The 18999-nt window shown below is 46.3% G+C and overlaps 1 protein-coding gene across 1 annotated transcript in view; it reads right to left on the bottom strand.

The window, feature by feature from the left end:
• Window positions 1–18999, bottom strand: part of RIMKLA (ribosomal modification protein rimK like family member A) — a 32945-nt gene that overhangs the window by 11071 nt on the left and 2875 nt on the right. Inside the window, exons 2-3 of the mRNA XM_042996822.1 lie at window positions 5714–5944; window positions 1565–1651 (exon numbers count right to left, since the gene is read on the bottom strand). Of these exons, the coding sequence (XP_042852756.1) occupies window positions 1565–1651; window positions 5714–5944 (318 nt within the window). The remainder of the gene's footprint in view (window positions 1–1564; window positions 1652–5713; window positions 5945–18999) is intronic.

Raw genomic sequence — 18999 nt, 5'->3', positions numbered from 1 at the left:
AGTGGCTATGGTTGTACACAACAGTGAATGTACTAAAATCCACTAAATTGTACACTTAAAAAAGTGTACTCTTTGTTATGTGAATTACCTCTCAATTTTTGAAACGTTTGACAATACGATGTATTTTATTTAATTTCTGCTTATTGTCTTTCTTACCTTTCTACAATATGAGCTCCCTGAGGACAGGAGTTTTTGTTTTGTTCCTTTCTGTATCCCCAGAGGCTAGAACAGTCCCTGGCAGTCTGTAGGCTAATAATATTAGTTGAATTTTAAATTCTGTATATTTTAGCACAAAAGAAATGGGATGTTGAACTTCAGCAGTGTAGCATATCTAAATAGCACTGAGGGCCCCACTCTGCCCCTCAAACTCATTCTTCTTTCTCCTCGACAGTGTCCTTGGTTCCCACGAGTTGCTTTGCTCACATCTACTTCTGTTTTTTCACTTCCTTCCTCCAATTCGAATTGCACACTCCAGCCTAAGTCTCCTCCCCCGCCAGCAAAGCCCACCCTGCTCGTGGCAGAGCTGGTCCCCCTCTGTTGGGTACAAGCAGGTGCTGGATGAGCCTGCCACAGCGGCCATCACCCTGCAAGGCCACCAACTCTACTCTCTACACACTGGAGCTCCCTGACAGCAGTGACCGCGTCCAGTTCATTTCACCGCCCAGTCCCTACATCCCAGGAACTGCTCAGGACATGTCTGTTTACGGTGCCCCCACTCGCTGCAGATGCCCTGAGCAGTTAAGTATGCCATCTGGGTTGCATCAGGGGGTACCTGCTCACCTGCTGCACCAGTCCCTGCTATGCACGGAGCGCCGGAGCAGGACTCTGGGACAGAGATGCATGGGACTGAGTTCCCAACCCTGAGCAGCTCACAGCCAATGAGGGGGAAAAGGCACATACACCCGTAACTGTCATAAAGCACAGTACTGTTAGAGGCACGGTCAACGTGCTACGGAAACATGAAAGACGAGCAGTTAATTCTGCCCAGCAGAGAGGCAGGGAGACTGGGGGTATGGAGGGGAAAGAGACAATAGCCAGGGCTGGCCTTTACAGGTGGCATCCCTAGGTGTCAGAGGAAGATGGCATTTCCAGCAAAGGAAAGAGAAGACAGCGCAAGGTCCAGCTGGTGAATGAGAAGTAGTCTGCAGTGGACTATGAGGGTTCACGGGGCCAGAGAAGGCTACAAAGGAAGGCTGAAGCTTCAGAGCCTTTGGAGCTACAGAGCGGAATATGGGCTTTGTCTAACAGGCAACAGGGCTCTCGGGAGGGCTTTTTAGCAAGGGAGTGACAAGAACAGAGGTTTCAGAGAAATCACTTCCAAGGAAGAGAGGACACACGGGCGCTGAAGTCAGAGAGATGAGTCAGAGTCCAGGGGATGGATGAGAAGGGTCTGACCAAGCAAGGACGGTGGGGACAGAGAGGAGGGGACAGAGGAAGGACCACACTGTGAGCCCCTTGAGGGGACGCTCCGCTTCTCTAAACCAGCGCTTCCGCGACACCCAGTGAGGGTCTTGCCCTCGCAGAGGTGCGGCCCTAACGGAAGTCCAGGAGGAGCAGCACTGACCCCGGTGTCCTCGTGTGCTCTTCACCACGACCGGGTAGCCCAGGGGCTCAGCCTCATCGATCATTTTGGAAAAGTCATCATGCCCACCTGCCAAGAAAAGGTAAACGTCAGTGAAGGTAAGGCTGATGGTCGGGAGCGGTCAGCCCCGCAGTGCCCCTTCTGTAGGATGTCTTTCAAGGCCTCGTGTTCCTGATTAAAGCAATTCGAACCCATTCCATCCGACAGACATGCATGGGGGACCTATACTATATGCAGGAGTAGAGACACAAGGAAACTGGAGCGCCTCAACTATTTCAGTGTGGCAAAGGCTGCACCTGCTTTAGTTCATGCGATCCTCCTAACAATCCCATAGGCAGGGCAGGTATCTTTCCCTTTCAAATGGCTGTGGCAGGGGGCACCTGGCGGTCTTAGTAGGTTAAGCAGCCAACTTCGGCTCAGGTCATGATCTCACGGTTCGTGGGTTCGAGCCCCGTGTCAGGCTCCGTGCTGACAGCTCAGAACATGGAGCCTGCCTCAGATTCTGTGTCTCCCTCTCTTTCTGCCCCTCCCCCGCACATGCTCCCTCTCTCTCTCTCTCTCTAAAATAAACATAAAAAAAAAAAATGACTGTGGTAGGTAGAATTCTAAAATGGCCCTAAGATTCCCACACCCTGGTTTACACGCCCTGTATAATCCCCTCTCTTGGGTATGGGAGGGACCAGTGAATATGATGGGATATTCCTGTGACTAGGTTAATAGTCTACTTTGAGTTGATAAAGAGGGGGAGGATTTATGGTGGGCCTGACATAATCAGGTGAGTCCTTTAAGGAAAGGTGAAAAGTCAGAGAGACTCTCCTGCTGGCCTTGAAGGAGCACATTGTCCTTGGCCATTGTCAAGAAGGCCATGTGACAGGGACAGCAGTCAGCTTCTAAAAGCTGAGAATAGCCCTCAGCTGATAACCAGCAAGAAAGTAGTAGACACCTCTGTCCTACAACTGCAAGGAACTAAATGCCAACAACTAGTGAGCCTGGAAGACCCCAGACCCCAGATGAGACCACAGCCCAGCTGTCCCTTGATTCCAGTCTGGTGAGGCCTGAGCAAGAACCCAGCTATGCTGTGGCTTGACTTCTGACCTACAGAAACTGTGAGATAATAAATGGATGTCTCCCTCTCTCTCTTCTCTTTTTTTTTTAGAGAGAGGCTGCGTGAGCAGGGGGCAGGGCAAAGGAAGACAGAGAGTCTCAAGCAGGCTCCAAGCCCAGGGCAGAGCCCCACGTGAGGCCCAATCTCACAACCCTGAGATCATGACCTGAGCCAAAATCAAGAGTTGGGTGCTCAACTCACCAGCTGCTCCTAGACAGGTGTTATTTTAAGCTGCTAAGTTTTTAGTACTTTGCGGTACAACAATAGAAAGCCGATGCCCAGAGAAACTAAGCCTGGGGATTTGTCTCACCAGTTAAGGCATGACTCAAAAGCCTTAATTACCTCCACTATACGCTAATTCTTAATTTAAAAAATATGAATAATAATGTATATTAAAATCTTTCTAAATTGTTTCATAAGCGTCCTTGATTTTCTATACATTCGCCTCTCTGGGGGACAGCAGTCTGCCTGCCACAGGTGGTATTATAGTTCATCGATTTTTGCAAAGCAAAATACCCTGGCATACTAATAAGATCTGCCTTGTTTACAAAAGTGTTAATGATTAGAACAAAACCATGGTGAGGCCGTGTAGGTAATCAGGAACATCCTCACGAAGAGTACACTTTATTAGAAAGGAACTCCCGCAGACAGTCTCTCTCCTGCCCGCCGCTCCCTTGCAGTGTATTTAATAAACTTCTATCTCCTTAAAAAAAAAAAAAAAAAAATAGGGATATCCCAACTTCCTGACATCCCTTGACATATCTAACTCCTCTCTAGCTATGCTTTTTCCTTCCCTTATAAAACAGTGAAAGAGGGGTCCTTCTTATCCAAGGCCATCCCTGCACCTGTGCTTTAGACCCCTCTCCCTCTCACCTCCTCGGAGCTCTTACGCTATTAAGTGTGCTCTCTCTGACGGGTCTTCAGCCTCCCCGTTCCTAGTTCTGTCGCCATTTTAAACATGCCCAGTTCTCTCCCATCTTCAACAAACAAAATCGCCATCCTTGCTCCTGTATCATCCCTTAACTACCATCAGCTACTGAGACGGGTTTTCATCTTCTCACTTCTCATTCATTCCCTCATCCTTGAACCTTGATGGGCTTTTCTCCCCATCACTTACCCAACACACCTGTCCTTTCAGAACCAAACAACACTCATCCTTTCTGGAATGTTCTTTCCACTGGCATCTGGCATCTCTGCCTTCCCTCCTCACCTCTCCAAATGCTCCTGCTTGGTCTCCTGTATGTGTTCCTCTTCCTTTACCCATTTTCTAAAGGGTTCCCTCTTGAACCCTCTCTTACTAAATTCTATTTTTTATTGTGGTAAAATATACATAAAATGTTAACCATTTTAAGTGTAGAGTTCAGCACTCTCTTCATTCTATACGTTCTCCCTGAAGCAATCTCATCCATTCTTGTGACTTCACTTAACCTAATGAAGGTTTCCAAATCCGCTTCCCTAAATTACACCTCTCTCAGGAGCTCCAGATCCATTTATCTCCTGCCTACTGAGTATTCTTACTTGCTCATACTATAGACGCCTCAAAAAGAATGTGTCCCAAACTGAAATCATCTCTGCCCGATAACCCCTCACCACCCCACCCCTGCCCCCCACCAACCTGTTTCTCCTCCCTGGTGCTTCTAGTTGCAGTGAATGTTTGCTTTCACATCTGGTTGCCCAAACCAGAAACCAGAGTCACTCTGGAGTCCTCTGTATATTCTTCACATCCAACCAGTCATCATGGCCTGTTATTTTGGTCTCTTTCATAATTTCTGAATCTGTTCACATATCTTCATTCTTACTATGGCTACCTTAGTTTAGATCATCACTGCTCATTTGGACGGATGGATGGACAGACAGATAGACAGACAGACTGATTTTTAAGCAGGCTTCACATCCAGTATGGAGCCCATTGTGGGGCTTGAACTCATGACCCTGGGCTCAAGATGTGAGCTGAGATCAAGTCAGACACTTAACCAACTGAGCCACCCAGGTGCCCCTCACTTTGACAGTTTAAAAACCCTACTGCCTCCTTGTCTCTACTCTGCCCTGATTCCTTCTTCACACTTTAGCCAAAGTATGAAGTACTGAAGTCTGATTGGGCCACCTCCTTGATTAACACCTTCTAGTAACTTCCTATTAGTCTTAGGATTCACCCTACTCCACTTCCCATGCCGTTTATTTTTTTTAATGTTTATTTATTTTTGAGAGAGAGACAGACAGACAGACAGATGGACAAAGTGTGAGCGGGAGAGGGGCAGAGAGAGAGGGAGACATAGAATCTGAAGCAGGCTCCAGGCTCTGGGCTGTCAGCACAGAGCCCGACGTGGGGCTTGAACTCACGGACCATGAGATCATGACCTGAGCCGAAGTCAGACACCTGACCGACTGAGCCACCCAGGCGCCCCCTACTCGTTCTAGTTTAAATCTCAATTCCATCACCTTTATGTTCTACATAATCTGTTATGTACCACCCATCCGTCATGTTCTCGTTTGCCTCCAGGCTGATCTATATTCTGTTCTCTGTGTAGGGAACCCCCTTGTCCCCAGTGCTTCAGCTGGATAACTTCAGCTTAGTTCAGACATTCTCTCTTTCAGCAAGCCTTGCTCGACATCTCCTAAACTGCATGCGGAGCCTTCCTGCGTGTCCCGTACCACCTTGCCCTGGCTCTTACCGTGGCACTTGTTACACTGCCCTGACCCGGCCAGTTTACTTGCCGTGCTCCACCTCTGGTGAACTGGGAACGCCTTCCGGGCAGGACTCTGTCTCACTTGCTGCTATAGCCCAGTACCTAGCATGGGGGTTGGCACAAGTGCGTACCAGATGCATGTAGGATGAGTGAATCACAGACAGAAAGAAGCGAAGGCATTTCAGACAGAGGGAGCGGCCATGTGAAAAACTCAAGATGTTGAACCACCTAAGAGGAACAGATTCACACTGAAAACCAAGATGCTGGAGCGCTTCTGGGCAAAAAAAACAGAGATGCAGGTGATGTGGAAAGCTACGTTCCAATCCCAAGGACACTCACCATAGGAGAAGGTGTCCGGCATAGGAACCCCATGTCCAGCCAGCTCTTGGAAAGTCCAGAACTTGTTGACACAGTTTAAAATGCTCTGTGGGCGGTTGACCAGGCGGCAGCCCAGCTTCTCCAGGTGGCGCAGGACGGTGATGTCGCTGTCTGACTGCACTGAGGGTGTGGGCACCCGCACGAGCACCACGTCTGGGAAAGTGGTAAGTGCCTTCTGGTTCAGCTGAAGACCTGCAATCGAAGGGCCAGCGTGAGTTCTATGCTTGCCACGGTCTGGTCCCACCAGAAGAACTGGTTCTGACAGACTCAAGGCTCAACCCAACAGGGAGACAGCCTTGAAAATGGCACTTGGATATCCTGTAGTAACAAGAAAGCTACAGTCAACCCCGCACTCCACACAAATGGGCAGAGCATGATCATGAGGAAACACAAAAGAATGAACGGGAAACAAAAAAAAAAGAAAGAAAGAAAAGAAAAGCAGCATATCAAGAATAATCCAAGTTAGAAGAATCCACAGGAGATTTACATAGTCCAGCATCTTCCTTCGATGGAGCACTAGTATTACTCAAAGTGTAGTGTCTTTCAAGGCTGGAGACGAAATAAAAAGGAAGCGGTGCAGCTCACTTAAGGAATCCTTACTAGTCTTTTATGACTTAACCTTGAAAAGTCTATCTGGAGGGGCACCTGGATGGCTCAGTCAGGGGAGCAGGTGACTCTTGATCTTGGGGTTGTGAGCTCCAGCCCCACACTGGGCATAGAGATTACTTAAAAAAAAAAAAAAGATAAAAATATGTCTGGAATATTATATAACCATTTAAATGATTTTCATGAATGTAATAAATGCAAAAATGCCAATGTTAAGTGGAAAAAAACAGGACACAAAATTATAAATACAAGTTAGAAAAGACTAGAAGGAAATATACCAACATTTTAACAATGGGTAATGGGATTATAGGTAATTTCCTATTTTCTACTTATCTGTATTTTCCAAGATGTCTCCAAGTGCATATTCTCCTTATAACAACAAAACTCTTAAAAAAATATCAATCTGCTAAAAATCAATTCAATATTAAACAAAATCAGAATGCGTCTGAAGAGAGCTGGTCCACACAGCATAAGGGCACGGGCAAACCGGGAGTATCAGCTTGGAGTGAAGACTCAAGAGGATCAGCAGTTCAGTCTTCACGGATCCGCAGGGCTTTCATGCAGAAGACATAATTTGGTTTGTCTTCTCTAGCCCCAAGAGATAGAGCTATCCATGAGCATTATTTTGTCTGTCTGCTCGCTCCTGTATCCCCAGCCCTTAGAACAGTGCCTGGTGCATGATAGGCACTTGATGGTTGCTGAATTGTTGAGAGGCCCCAGGGAAATAGGTTTGGAACCACAGAGGCAGGAAATGGGATGGGTAGGGCAACGAGGAGTGAGTTCAGGGAATTACTTGGTCAGCCTTCGTGAACCTTAAAGGAGTCTCTACCAGGCTCTAAAGAAAATCTAAACACAGTGTTTAAATCTAAAATTTAAACAGTGTCAGAACCATCTTATAGGCTTTAACCCAAGTGCCTTCTATTTCATAAGTGACACGCTATACAACCACAGAATTCGGAGAACGCAAAAGATGCTCATGAAATCACTATTTCTCCACTGGGGGGGATGAAGAATCTCAATACAAAAACTCAGAGCAAAACAAAAGTAAACAAGCAAAGAAACCAAAACCACAAAACGACTACATGGATCTAACCTGCATAGTTTCCCCCACGTTCTAGAAGATGTTTCATCAATGCAACAAAAGGGGGTCGGCGTAATCACGGAGATAAATTGTTTTTAGTACTTCTGCGGATAGCGTGAACCCGAGGAACTAGAACAGAATTCTCAGGGGTGATTTATAAAGAGCATTTAGGTTATCTTCCCTTTGCCGTCAGAAAACAGTATCATTTATACAGGCTTTTTCCTTTTGCCACTTACAGCCATTGGGGAAAATAACATAAAAGGAGAAGAAGAAAAAAAAAAAAGAGCAAACCCCGTATAGCATCCTCAAAACTGATAGAGGAAAGAAAGAAAAGTATTCATGTTGGTGAAAATGGAGAGTAAACACGCAGGGCAAAAGCAACAGCCTGAGATGACATCACACGAGGAGCTAATACGAGCAAAAATGCTTTGAAAACCATATAGTGCCATACACACGTGAGGCGCTGGCATCATCACTGCACATTCGATGAAGCCAGCGAGGACAACTTATGCAGCTTCGTGCCCGCTGGGGAGGAAAATGGCTTTGCAACAGAAAAGTGACCTAGAGAAACGAGAAGCAGCAGAACCGTCTGGCTTTTAAATCCCAACACGAGGCCACACATGAACAGTGAAGCTTCTAAATGGGAAGAAAAGAATTCAATCGTTTCTGGAAATATCAACCACACGTGGACGGAGACAGCGCGGCCTCAAGCAGAGTCACGTACACCTAGGAAATCTTACCAGAACTTCATCTCTCTTCCCCAAAGGTAAATCTTTGGGCCTGGCTCATTCCAACTGGAGCCTTCAATAAATGAAGAATGGAAGGGGGTTAAGTGTAGCCGAAAAGACTCTACCAAGCAGTTAGACAGGTGTGGTCTCTGGCCGTGCCTGCTTCCAGCTCTGTGCCGAGAGGGGTGGGACAGGTTAAGGAATTACATGTGCACACCCAGCTCCGCCTCCGCCCACGTCCACAGCTCCCGAGATTCTTGCTGTGGGCATCTTCCCTTGTCCCGGTCATTCCTGTTCTCTTTGCCATCTAAACCTAAAGAAATCGTCGGTTCTAGAAGTAGTAGACAAGAGGCTGCTGCTGGCCCGTGGCTTCACTGCGAACGGCAGTTCCACACGGCCGTGGCCAAGAACAACCTGAGTTTAAGGCTGGCTCTTGGCAAACCTGCTGCTGAACTCTGAGACCTTGAACCACTCAGAAATGGCTTCCCCTCTCCCCATTCAAATATCTGCTCTCAGGAAAGGAACTGATACACTTAATACAGGATGCAGCCTAAATGTGTCACCTTTCCCAGAGTCCTTAACATTTCCACTGCAATCCAAAGGCCTCAGGCCAAGGGAATAAAGAGCTGATGCAGGACATCAGGGATGGCAGGGCTCTGCTTGGAGGCCTGTAGATAGACGGAAAGCGTTCAGCAATGAGAGGCTCGTGCCCTCAAATACCAAATAACAAGGGATTTCATGTGACTAAGTGCCCCAGTGCTTTTGGGCATCACCTTGACTTGGGTGACAGGGCAGAAGGAAGGGAGCAGAGCTGTTTCTGGAATATTCAGACTCTCCCAGACTCCTACATTGGGCTTGAAATTTACTGTTCAGCCTCAAACCACTTTTTTTTTTTTTTAACTATATCATTCTGTCCCCAAACAGGTCAGTAAGACAGTGAAAAAGATCAGACCCCAAACTAGTTAGTACAGTGGCCAACAGCCAATCTGATCTAAATCAACCATTTAAAGCCATAACAATGTTTTCTTCATATTACTTCTAAAAAGAATAATCTACTTTCATGGGTTATTATATTCTGATTTCCTTTTGAAGTTTGTTATTTACATTCAGAAATATTTAACTACATTAAAAACAGGATAGAAAAATGGGATAACTTTTTCCAAAGAACCGAGCCTGCTTTTTTCTAACTCACATATCAGGTTCAATTAAGTTAATCAAAACTAGACTTTTGCATTTATATGTACAACAGCAAAGACATGTACTTTATAATACAGAGAAATCGGTTTAGAAAGAAGCAAATCATTCTTGGAAAGTAGAGCTCTAAATATTAAAAACCATTCTCAACCATTCACATCAATAGAGGGAAACAGAAGCACAGATAGTCAGAGGTGAGGCCACTCAGATCTGAATCTGGCTAGCATTTTTAGTGGGCATCTGTTGTATTTTAGGTACTTTGCTAAGAACTTTCACATATATTATGTCATTTAAAGGAAAAATTCCTTGGGGCGCCCGGCTGCCTCAGTTAGCAGAGTGTGTGGCTCTTGATCTCCGGGTTGTGAGTTTGAGACCCATACTAGATATAGAGATTACTTAAAAAAATTAAAAATAAATAAATAAACAAAAGATTTCTTGTCATATGGATCCCTGCCTTAGATCTGACTTTATTTTTTTAAATTTTTTTAATGTTTATTTTTGAGAAAGAGACAGAGCGCGAGCAGGGGAGGGGCAGAGAGAGAGGGAGACACAGAACCTGAAGCAGGCTCCAGGCTCTGAGCTGTCAGCACAGAGCCCGACGTGGGCTCAAACCATGAACTGCGAGCTCATGACCTGAGCCGAAGTCTGACGCTTAAGCAACTGAGCCACGCAGGCGCCCAGATCTGACTTTAAAAGTCTCCACATTGACTGATGCATAATGGGTTACCTCCCACCCCATGCGCACAGACGCACACATCCTTGGTTTCATGAGAGAAAGCTTCAAAAGTAAACTGGTTTTAGGGGTGCCTGGGTGGCTCAGTCAGTTAAGCGTCCGACTTCAGCTCAGGGCATAATCTTGTGGTCTGTGAGTTTAAGCCCTGCGTCAGGCTCTGTGCTGACAGCTCAGAGCCTGGAGGCTACTGCAGATTCTGTGTCTCCCTCTCTCTCTGCTCCTCCCCCACTCGCACTCTCTCTCTCAAAAATAAGTAAACATTAAAAAAAAAAGTAAACTGGTTTGTAGTGCACTAGAAAAAAACCTTCATGTACAAAGCAAGCAGCGGAGATAAGAAAATCACAGGACACTATAGGATGATGGCAAGCAAGGACCTCACTTACGGCAGCTTTCGGGACCCCTATATACACACATATATATACACACACATATATATATGTATATACATATACATATATATATATTTTTTTATGTTTATTTTTGAGAAAGAGCGGGGGAGGGGCAGAAAGAGAGGGAGGCAGGAGATTCCAAGCAGGCTCCGCACTGTCAGCATAAAGCCCAATGTGGGGCTCAAATTCATGAACTTCAAGATCATGACCTGAGCCGAAATCAAGAGTCGGATACTTAACAGACTGAGCCACCCAGACTCAGGATTGTGTAACAGTGGCTGGTAGTGAAGCTCTGAAAGTTGTCAGAATGGCATCGACAGTAGAAGTAAAGTAAGTGGATGATCCACGGAGCGCTTCACATGATCTCATCGTGTTATAAGGAAGATGTGTCATTTGAAACATGACCTGGCCCCTCTCGATGATGTTCCAGGCTTTCCCTGTGTGTTTCTAGCCTCCACCCGCCCCCTCCCCCCATAAGGAAGTTATTTCTCAGAAGGAAGTTATTTTTATTTTTAAGGAGATGCTATCGCCACTCCTTCCCTTTTAAAGTTCTTTGTCACAAGGCCCAAAGAGGTCTTACCTCCACCTCATTAAAACCCACAGTCATTTAGTGGTTGCTTTTGTTCTCCACCAATTGCTATTTTCAGGTCATTTAATTCAGTTCAACCTTTAGTGAACTGTTGGGGTGAGTCAGACACACTATGAAGCAGGAATACCAAGCTGAGCCAGGGGATCTTTGCCTATGAGGGGCTTAGTCTCCTTAGGGACATACAGACACAACGTAAACATTCAGTCTGTCACTCAACACATCCATTCAGCAATTATCTATTTAGCAGCTACTCTGGGCTGAGTCCACTGTTAGTTTGGGTGTCCCCAGAAGCGCTCCCGAGACAAGTGCAAGAAGTTTATTATTAGGATGGTAATTTCAGGAAACACGGGTGCGAGAGGAGAGAAGGGAATGTGGCAAATAGAGGGTATATTATTAAGTGAGTGACCGCCTTGGCAACCAGGGCTTAATCCTGCTGCGTAACAGTAAGAAATAGTTTAGTGCACACGCCTCAGTTATCCCACGTGAGGGGTGACGGAGTTGGCAATCGATAATTTTTGTGCACCGACTCAGTCTTTGGTTGAAAGCTGCTCCAGGGAGCAGCTTATTAATTTCCTGGCCCTTCTGGCTTGCCTTGCACGTATGGGCCAAGTGGCCTCTTGGGATCGGAGAGAGCCCTCAGAGATTCGGGTGTTGATGGTTAGAAGTGGGGCCCCAGTGCCATCAAATGGGAGGGCAACAGGGACACTGGAGGGCCACTCACAGCTAAGGAACAGGCACCATCTTAAGGGCTGGGCACGGGGGTAGAGGGGTGTGGGTGAAACAGATGATATCCCTGGAATTTAAGAAGAAAGACAACACACAATTGTGGTTAATGCTGTCGATGCTCTGTACAGGGTACCTGGGTGTTAGGAAGAGTTATCAGTCTGGTTTGGGCAGTGGGTGGGGAGAGGAGGTGACTGATTATAACACAAGTGGTCGAACAGGTTTATATGTCAGGGCACATATAGTGACATATATATGTGAGAGAATCAAGGAAAGTTTTGGAAAGGAGATGTTGACTCATGGTGCCTTTGGGCTCAGAAAAAATGTGTGAAACTAATAAATGCACGTTCACCTCTCAGAAAGAAATCTATGGGCAAGGTCTGGCATCTTACAAGCACTGAGTTCAGGGATATCCCAGGGTGAATATATTTGCAAAAGCACTGGGAGAAGTTAAGACAACTTGAGATGAAAGGCCATTATGATGAAGGAGATAAAGTGCTGGTCTCCAAGTCAGAGACGTGATTTAATTCCTTGTCATTTAGGGGCACTTGGGTGCCTCAGTAGGTTAAGTTAACTGCCTAACTCTTAATTTCGGCTCAGGTCATGATCTTGGAGTTCGTGAGATCAAGCCCTGTGTTGGGCTCTGTGCTGACAGCGTGGAGCCTGCTTGCGATTCTCTCTCTCTCCCTCTGCCCCTCCCCACTTGTGCACAAGCATGCACGTGTTCTCTCTCTCAAAATAAATATATAAAACTTAAAAAAAAATGCCTCGTTGTCATTCAACAACTTGGCAAGACACAAGTCTCTGTGGGTGTCGATTTCCTCATCCGTAAAACGGAAGGGTCCCAGGAAACCAACCTGCCCTCTCCCAAACCCTCCCCACCCCTACCTCACTGTAACGAGCCTCCTTGCAACCACGAAGACAAATCTCCTCAAGCCCTTTATCCCTTTCACATCAGTCACCCAAGACTCCAGTCTCCGAGGCCACCTCATCTCCCTAGACGCTAATCCCCACCTGGCTCTGACATTGTCTTTTCTACTCCCATCTTCCACCCCTTTCCACCTCGCGGTGTCCTCTGGGACTCAACGGGCAGCAAATCCCCCATCCTCAACCTTTATAGTGAGTGTTCCCTTCACCCTCTTTTCCTGAGTGTGGCTCACCCCCGACTCTCCCCAGTTAACCCGCTTCCCTAACGGTCCTTCCCAGTTGTGGTTGTGCTCTCTTCCTGGCACCTGGGATTCCCGAACCTGCCAGTGGGAGAGATGCGCTCCTTGTTGTGGCTTCCAGACCTTCCTCCTCTCTCTCCCCTAAAACTCCCACCTCAGCTCTCATCAGACTGCACAGCACTCCACTTGTACAGGCCATCTAGGGACCCCAGTCACCCACCTCTGTCTCTGAAGCTTTAGCTCCTGACTCATTGACCCCTCAACACTGCCACAGCTAATGCTGATTTCAGTACCCTTGTGCAGAATTCTTCCGATGCCCATGCCTCTGTTTCCTGACCTCATTTCCTCCAAGGATAGAAGTCCTTGGCTGAAGTCCACCACCCCAACTCAGTCACCACTCCGGGTTACATTCTAGACTTGATGCAATCATCATAATTCCAGTCTCCAAACACCGTCTCCTATCTTTCCAGCTTACTTTCTCTAGTACCCCCAACTCCAGCCAAACTTTGACCCCACTTTGACCCTAGGAACTACCATGTGTAGATCCCTGTTTTTTACTGCCCCTCGCTTCAGACCCTCACTTCCTGCCTTAACCTATTTAAATTTCATAGGAAAGCACTGTAGCATGCATCTTCAAATCTACGGTACATCCTCAGATCTTGCACCTAGTTTTTGCCTGGCTGAACCACATCCCTGGTTAGACCAATCCAACTCTGCCTACTTCGTGTTCCCTCCTGTGCAGTGGAACATGAAGAAAAAAATACAAAAACCTGCCGACTGGTCTCAAGGGCATTCTTACTGCTGCCTGGCAAGCACCCTATTTCCCTGGTCCATTCACTCTCCCTGACCCTAAAGAATGATTTCACTTTCTCTTCTTGCTACTTTCTCCCTCCTTATTTCAATGAGAGAAACTGAAGCAATCAGAAAGGAACTTCCCTATAAGCTCCCACAAGCACATCTATCCATCTACTGGCACCTGGGCCATGTAGGTTATCTTCCCTCTTACAATGGCTGAAGCATCCTTGCTCCTAGCTTAGGCCAATTCCTTGAAATATGTAACAGGTCCCAATCCCTCCTTCTCACTTATAAAGCACTGCTCCAGCAATCCACCTCCCCTGCATCACCAATTTCTCTCTCTCTACTGGATCATTCACACCAGCATATAACACACTGCTTTTTCTGTCTTAAGGAAAGACTCTCAAACCCATCTCCCCTTTGAGCAAGGTCTTAGTCAGCTAGGCTATTACAACAAAATACCACAGACTGGGGGGCTTAACCAACAGACATATATTTCTCACAGTTCTGGAGACTGGAAATCTGACATCAGGGTGCCAGCACGACTGGGTTCTGGTGAGGGCCCTGTTCCTAGCTTGCAGATAGCTGCCTTCTTGCTGTATCATCAGAAGGCAGAGAGAGAGAGAGAGAGAGAGAGAGAGAGAGAGAGAGAGAGAGAGAATTCGGGGGAGAAACAGTTCAGTTCATAGCAGGCTACTAATTCATTTTTCACCTTCCCTTTATAACAAAACTCCTAAGACAGTGCGTATATTCATTGTTTTCCATTATTTCATGAAGCTTCTCTTATCAGAGACACTAATGCTAACTCCATGTTGCTAAATCCAATGGTCCATTCTCACTGCTCATCTAACCTGATCTATCAGCAAAATCTGACACAGTCTGATCACGTCTTCCTTCTTTAAATACTTTCCCCACTCTGCTTCCAGGACATTCCTCTCTCCTGGATTTCTTCATCCCTTATACTTAGGTTCCCTTCCTGGCTGCTCCTCATCTCCCCAACCACTAACTGGAGTGCCCCAGAGCCCAGTCCTTGGACCTCTTCTCTTTTCTATGAAGTCACTCCCTTGATAGGTATGTGGAGATGCTTCTACTTTTGATATCTTCGGGCCAGGGCTTTCCCCTTTATCCCAACTGATATAACAGACTGCCTACTTGACATTTTCACTTGGATGTCTAATGGGCATCTCAGTCTCGGTCCTGATCCTCACCCCCTGCTCAAACCTACTCCTACATCCTTTCCAGGTGGGTAAATGGCAAACTTTATTCTTCTAGCTGCTCAGGACAGACACATTGGAGTCCTCCTTGACTCGTCTTTCCTGAACATCCAACATCTGATCCAGTAGGCAAATCCTGACAACTCTGTCTTCAAAATCTACCCCAAATCCAGTTACTTTGCACCTCCTCCCCCGAAATCATTCTAGTCCAACGATCGTCATCTCTCACCCGAATTGTAGCAATGACCTCAGCAATCTCCCTGCTTCTGCCCTTGGTACCATCAGTCTGTTCTCAACACTGTGACCAGAGTGACCCCGTGACCATAAGGCAGGTCATGTCACCCCTCTGCTCAAAACCCTTCAATGGATTCCCAGTTCATCCAGAGTAAAATACAAAGTCCTTCTATGGCCCACAAGGCCCGATATATTGGCTCTTCTCCCCTCACTCTCCACTTCTCTGACCTCCTCTCAGGGCCTGCTCCTTGGCTCACTCTGCTCTGGCCATACTAATTGCTTTGCTACTCCCTCTTGCCTAAACTACTCTAATCTCAGATATCTAAATGGCTTGTTTCCTCACCTCCTTCAAGTCTTTAGCTGAACATCATCTCCTAGGTGAGGAACACCCTTCCACCCTATCCAAAATTGCATCTCCTCTCCTGCCTCCAGAAACATGCCATCCCCTTTCCCTGCTTTTTCCTTCTTAGCCCTTTTCACCAACATACTATATATTTTACTTATCTTGTTTGTATCCTATCTCTCCCATCTAGACTCTAATTTCCTGGAAGGGCAGGGATTTCTTCCTGTTTTGTTCTGGTACCTAGAATGATACCTTACACATAGTAGGTAGTCAACAGGTATTTGTTGACCAAAAGAATGAACGAAATCCTAACAATGAGGATGGAGACTGTTCTTACTCTCCATCACATCTCCAGTGCCTAGCACAGTGCCTGGCACAGACTGGGCAGGCAACAGTTGTGAAATGGGAAGGACTGTTGTGAAGATGAAGGCACATAAAAGATATGAAAGCATTAATAACAGAGTTACAGAAATAGCTATTCCATTATTCCTGTTGGTTCCTCAATGCAAAGTAACTAATTTAAATTTATCACTTTCTCATGGTGGGGGGGGTCTTCTTGAATTACTTTTATTTTTTTAATGTATGTCTATTTTTGAGAGAGAGAGAGCGCGCAAGTGCGTGAGGAGGGAGGGGCGGCGGGGGGGACAGAGAATATGAAGCAGGTTCATACTGTCAGTGTAAAGCCCAATGTGGGGCTTGAACCCATGAACTGTGAGGTCATGACCTGTGCCAAAGTCGGACACTCAACCAACTAGGCCACCCAGGCATCGCTTGAGTTATTTTTAAGAGTGAAGGATCAAATGGGACTAGATTAAACATTTCAGATCATGTTGTAGTTATGTGTTAAAACAATATAAACCCATAATAAGGTAACGTGTCTCAGGAAAGTGGGTAAGGTTGGCGTACCTAACCACTGGAGAAGAGGGTGGAATGGGGTGAGGCTGGCACTGACATACCTGGATGTCACTGGACTCCCTGCTAAAAGGGGAGTGACAAGGACGTGTGGAGGGATGGGGATTACGTGGACCTCTCTGACGATGGCTCTACCCCTTCCACCAGGCAATCCTAACAAATTTGGAGGAAGTGTTACGGTAACAGCAATAGGTGGTTCAGAACTCTGTAAGTAAGGCTTTGAGATCTACTAAGGACCCCAATGTATTGGTTCTAGAATTCTTTCCAACACAGTTCATGAGGTATCCCTAAAAACTACCGTTAGAATCATAAAGTACACATCCAGTCCATCCTCAGTCCTTGAGGTTGGCCCACGGATATAAATGCGGACCCACGCGGTAAGGCGTATCCATTCAGTGCTCACGTCGGTTTAGAAACAGTATATGGCAGATGCTTCCATCCACTCTCAGACTTTTCCACTAGTCCTGTATGGTAGCTTATTCAGATTACAGAGTGTCAGGCCCAGGCTTTGGGCAGAGAGCAAGGTCAAAGATCAACCTCTATGCACAGGTTAGTATGTACCCTTGCCTGCTAGGGCCTCCTTGCACAGCAATGGGAGACCATCCCTTCTCTGTGAGGCCTCTGCCATCTTCTGGAAGGCTGCGACACGACCATTTCATCAAATTCAGTTCGGATTCCTCCCACTCGAGCACTTACATCTAACTCAGCTGATTACAACAAAGAACCAAAGAAAAATATCCCAGAACACCTTAATTTAAAGAACCTGACCTAGAAATTGCCATATGGCCACCAAGGTTTCAGCTCTGAAAGAAAGACAAGGAATGCTGAGTCATTCTGCTCCTAAGAGACAAACTGCCACACACCCTCATTTCCAGGTCAGGTGCATCTTTTTGGTCTCGATGTCTATCCCTGAGTTTGTGACTATACTTGTTTTTTGAGACAATAAACTGCCATTGTAAAGACCTGTGGGTGATCAAAGAACTTAATTTACACTGGTGGCTCTGTCCTCATAGAATGGCTCATCACAAAAACATTTACATGGCCAAAAATGATCTCCCAAACAGAACCTAATTACAGTAAAAGTCTCATACGCTTCAAATTAGCTTCTCATGCCCTTCACTCAATCACCCAAACATTAACTGGAGGCCTACTATGTATGGAGGCCGGCTTCAGAACATACATTTGAGGGATCCCCAGTCGTTTCGGGAGACAAAGAGAAGACAAACTTCGTAAATAGATAAATTACAATAAAATATGATGGATGCTATTTTAGAAAGATACACAATGTTACTTGGCAGCAAATGGGAAAGAGATTGCCTGAAGGGAGGGGAGGGGAGGAAGTTCAAGAAAGACTGTACAGAGGTGAATCATGGGATCTGAGGATGGAGGAGGAATAAATTTGCCACATGAGGGGCTCCTGGGTGGCTCTGTCCGTTAAGGATCTGCTTCTTGATGTCGGCTCAGATCATGATCTCATGGTTTTTGAGATCGAGCCCCACGCTGGGCTCCATGCTGAGCATGGAGCCTGCTCAGGATTCTTTCTCCCTTTCATCCAGCCCCTCCCTCACTCACATGTATTCTCTCTCTCAAAATAAATAGATAAACTTAAAAAAAAAAAAAGAAAGAAAGAAAGTTTGCCATGTGAGGGGAACTGCACCAGATGGGCACCTTGGGCCGAGGGAATCAAGTGCACGGGGCACAGGGAAGTCAGTGCAGGTGATGCATGGGGCAGAGTGGAAGAGAGGAAACAAATTTGCTGAGACTGGAATTCCTGAGCGCTGGTCCTCACTGCCAGCCAGTACTGTGTGCCAGACACCCTAGTGACGTTTTTGAGAGTTAATTTGCAGAAAGAACCTCAACAGCTGCCTGGCACACAACAAACACTACACATATTTTGCTTTGACTATTACTATGTGCATTTTGGTGACACATGCACCACCACCTTAGCCTGTGGTTAAGAACAATTAAGAAATATTTGTTGAATGAATGAAGAACTTGTGGTTTCTAAGAAGGAACAGAGATGCTACATCCCACGGAAAGGTGAAGGGAAAGTGTTTTCTACAGGATTGCTTCAGTCACCTGAAGGTCATTCCACTCTTCCCGGTGGCCATTCCCACTCACCCCATCCAAAGGTAGGCTGGGGCAGCTAGATCACTGGTTAAAAATACTCATCACAGGGGCACCTGGGCGGCTCAGTCAATTAAGCATCTGACTTCTGCTCTGGTCATGATCTCATGGTTCATGGGTTCGAGCCCTGCATCGGGCTCAGAGCTGACAGCCGGAGCCCAGAGCCTGCTTTGAATTTTGTGTCTCTCCCTCTTTCTCTGTCCCTCCCCCGCTTGTGCACACTCTCTTTCTCTCTCTCTCTCTCAAAAATAAATAAACACTAAAAAAAATACTCATCACAAAACTTTGCATTTGCATGGCATTTTCAGCTTACTTGTATTATCTTGTTTAAAATAACTGCCATCTTTAAATCCTAAACTTTTCATCTCTTGTCTGAATATAACCTGAAATTCTGTCTCTGGATCTAAGGTCCC

Source organism: Panthera tigris, chromosome C1 (genome assembly GCF_018350195.1).
Source record: "Panthera tigris isolate Pti1 chromosome C1, P.tigris_Pti1_mat1.1, whole genome shotgun sequence".
Taxonomy (NCBI): domain Eukaryota; kingdom Metazoa; phylum Chordata; class Mammalia; order Carnivora; family Felidae; genus Panthera; species Panthera tigris.
Note: the sequence above shows the minus strand (reverse complement) of the source record. Positions and strands in the feature narration are given on the sequence as shown.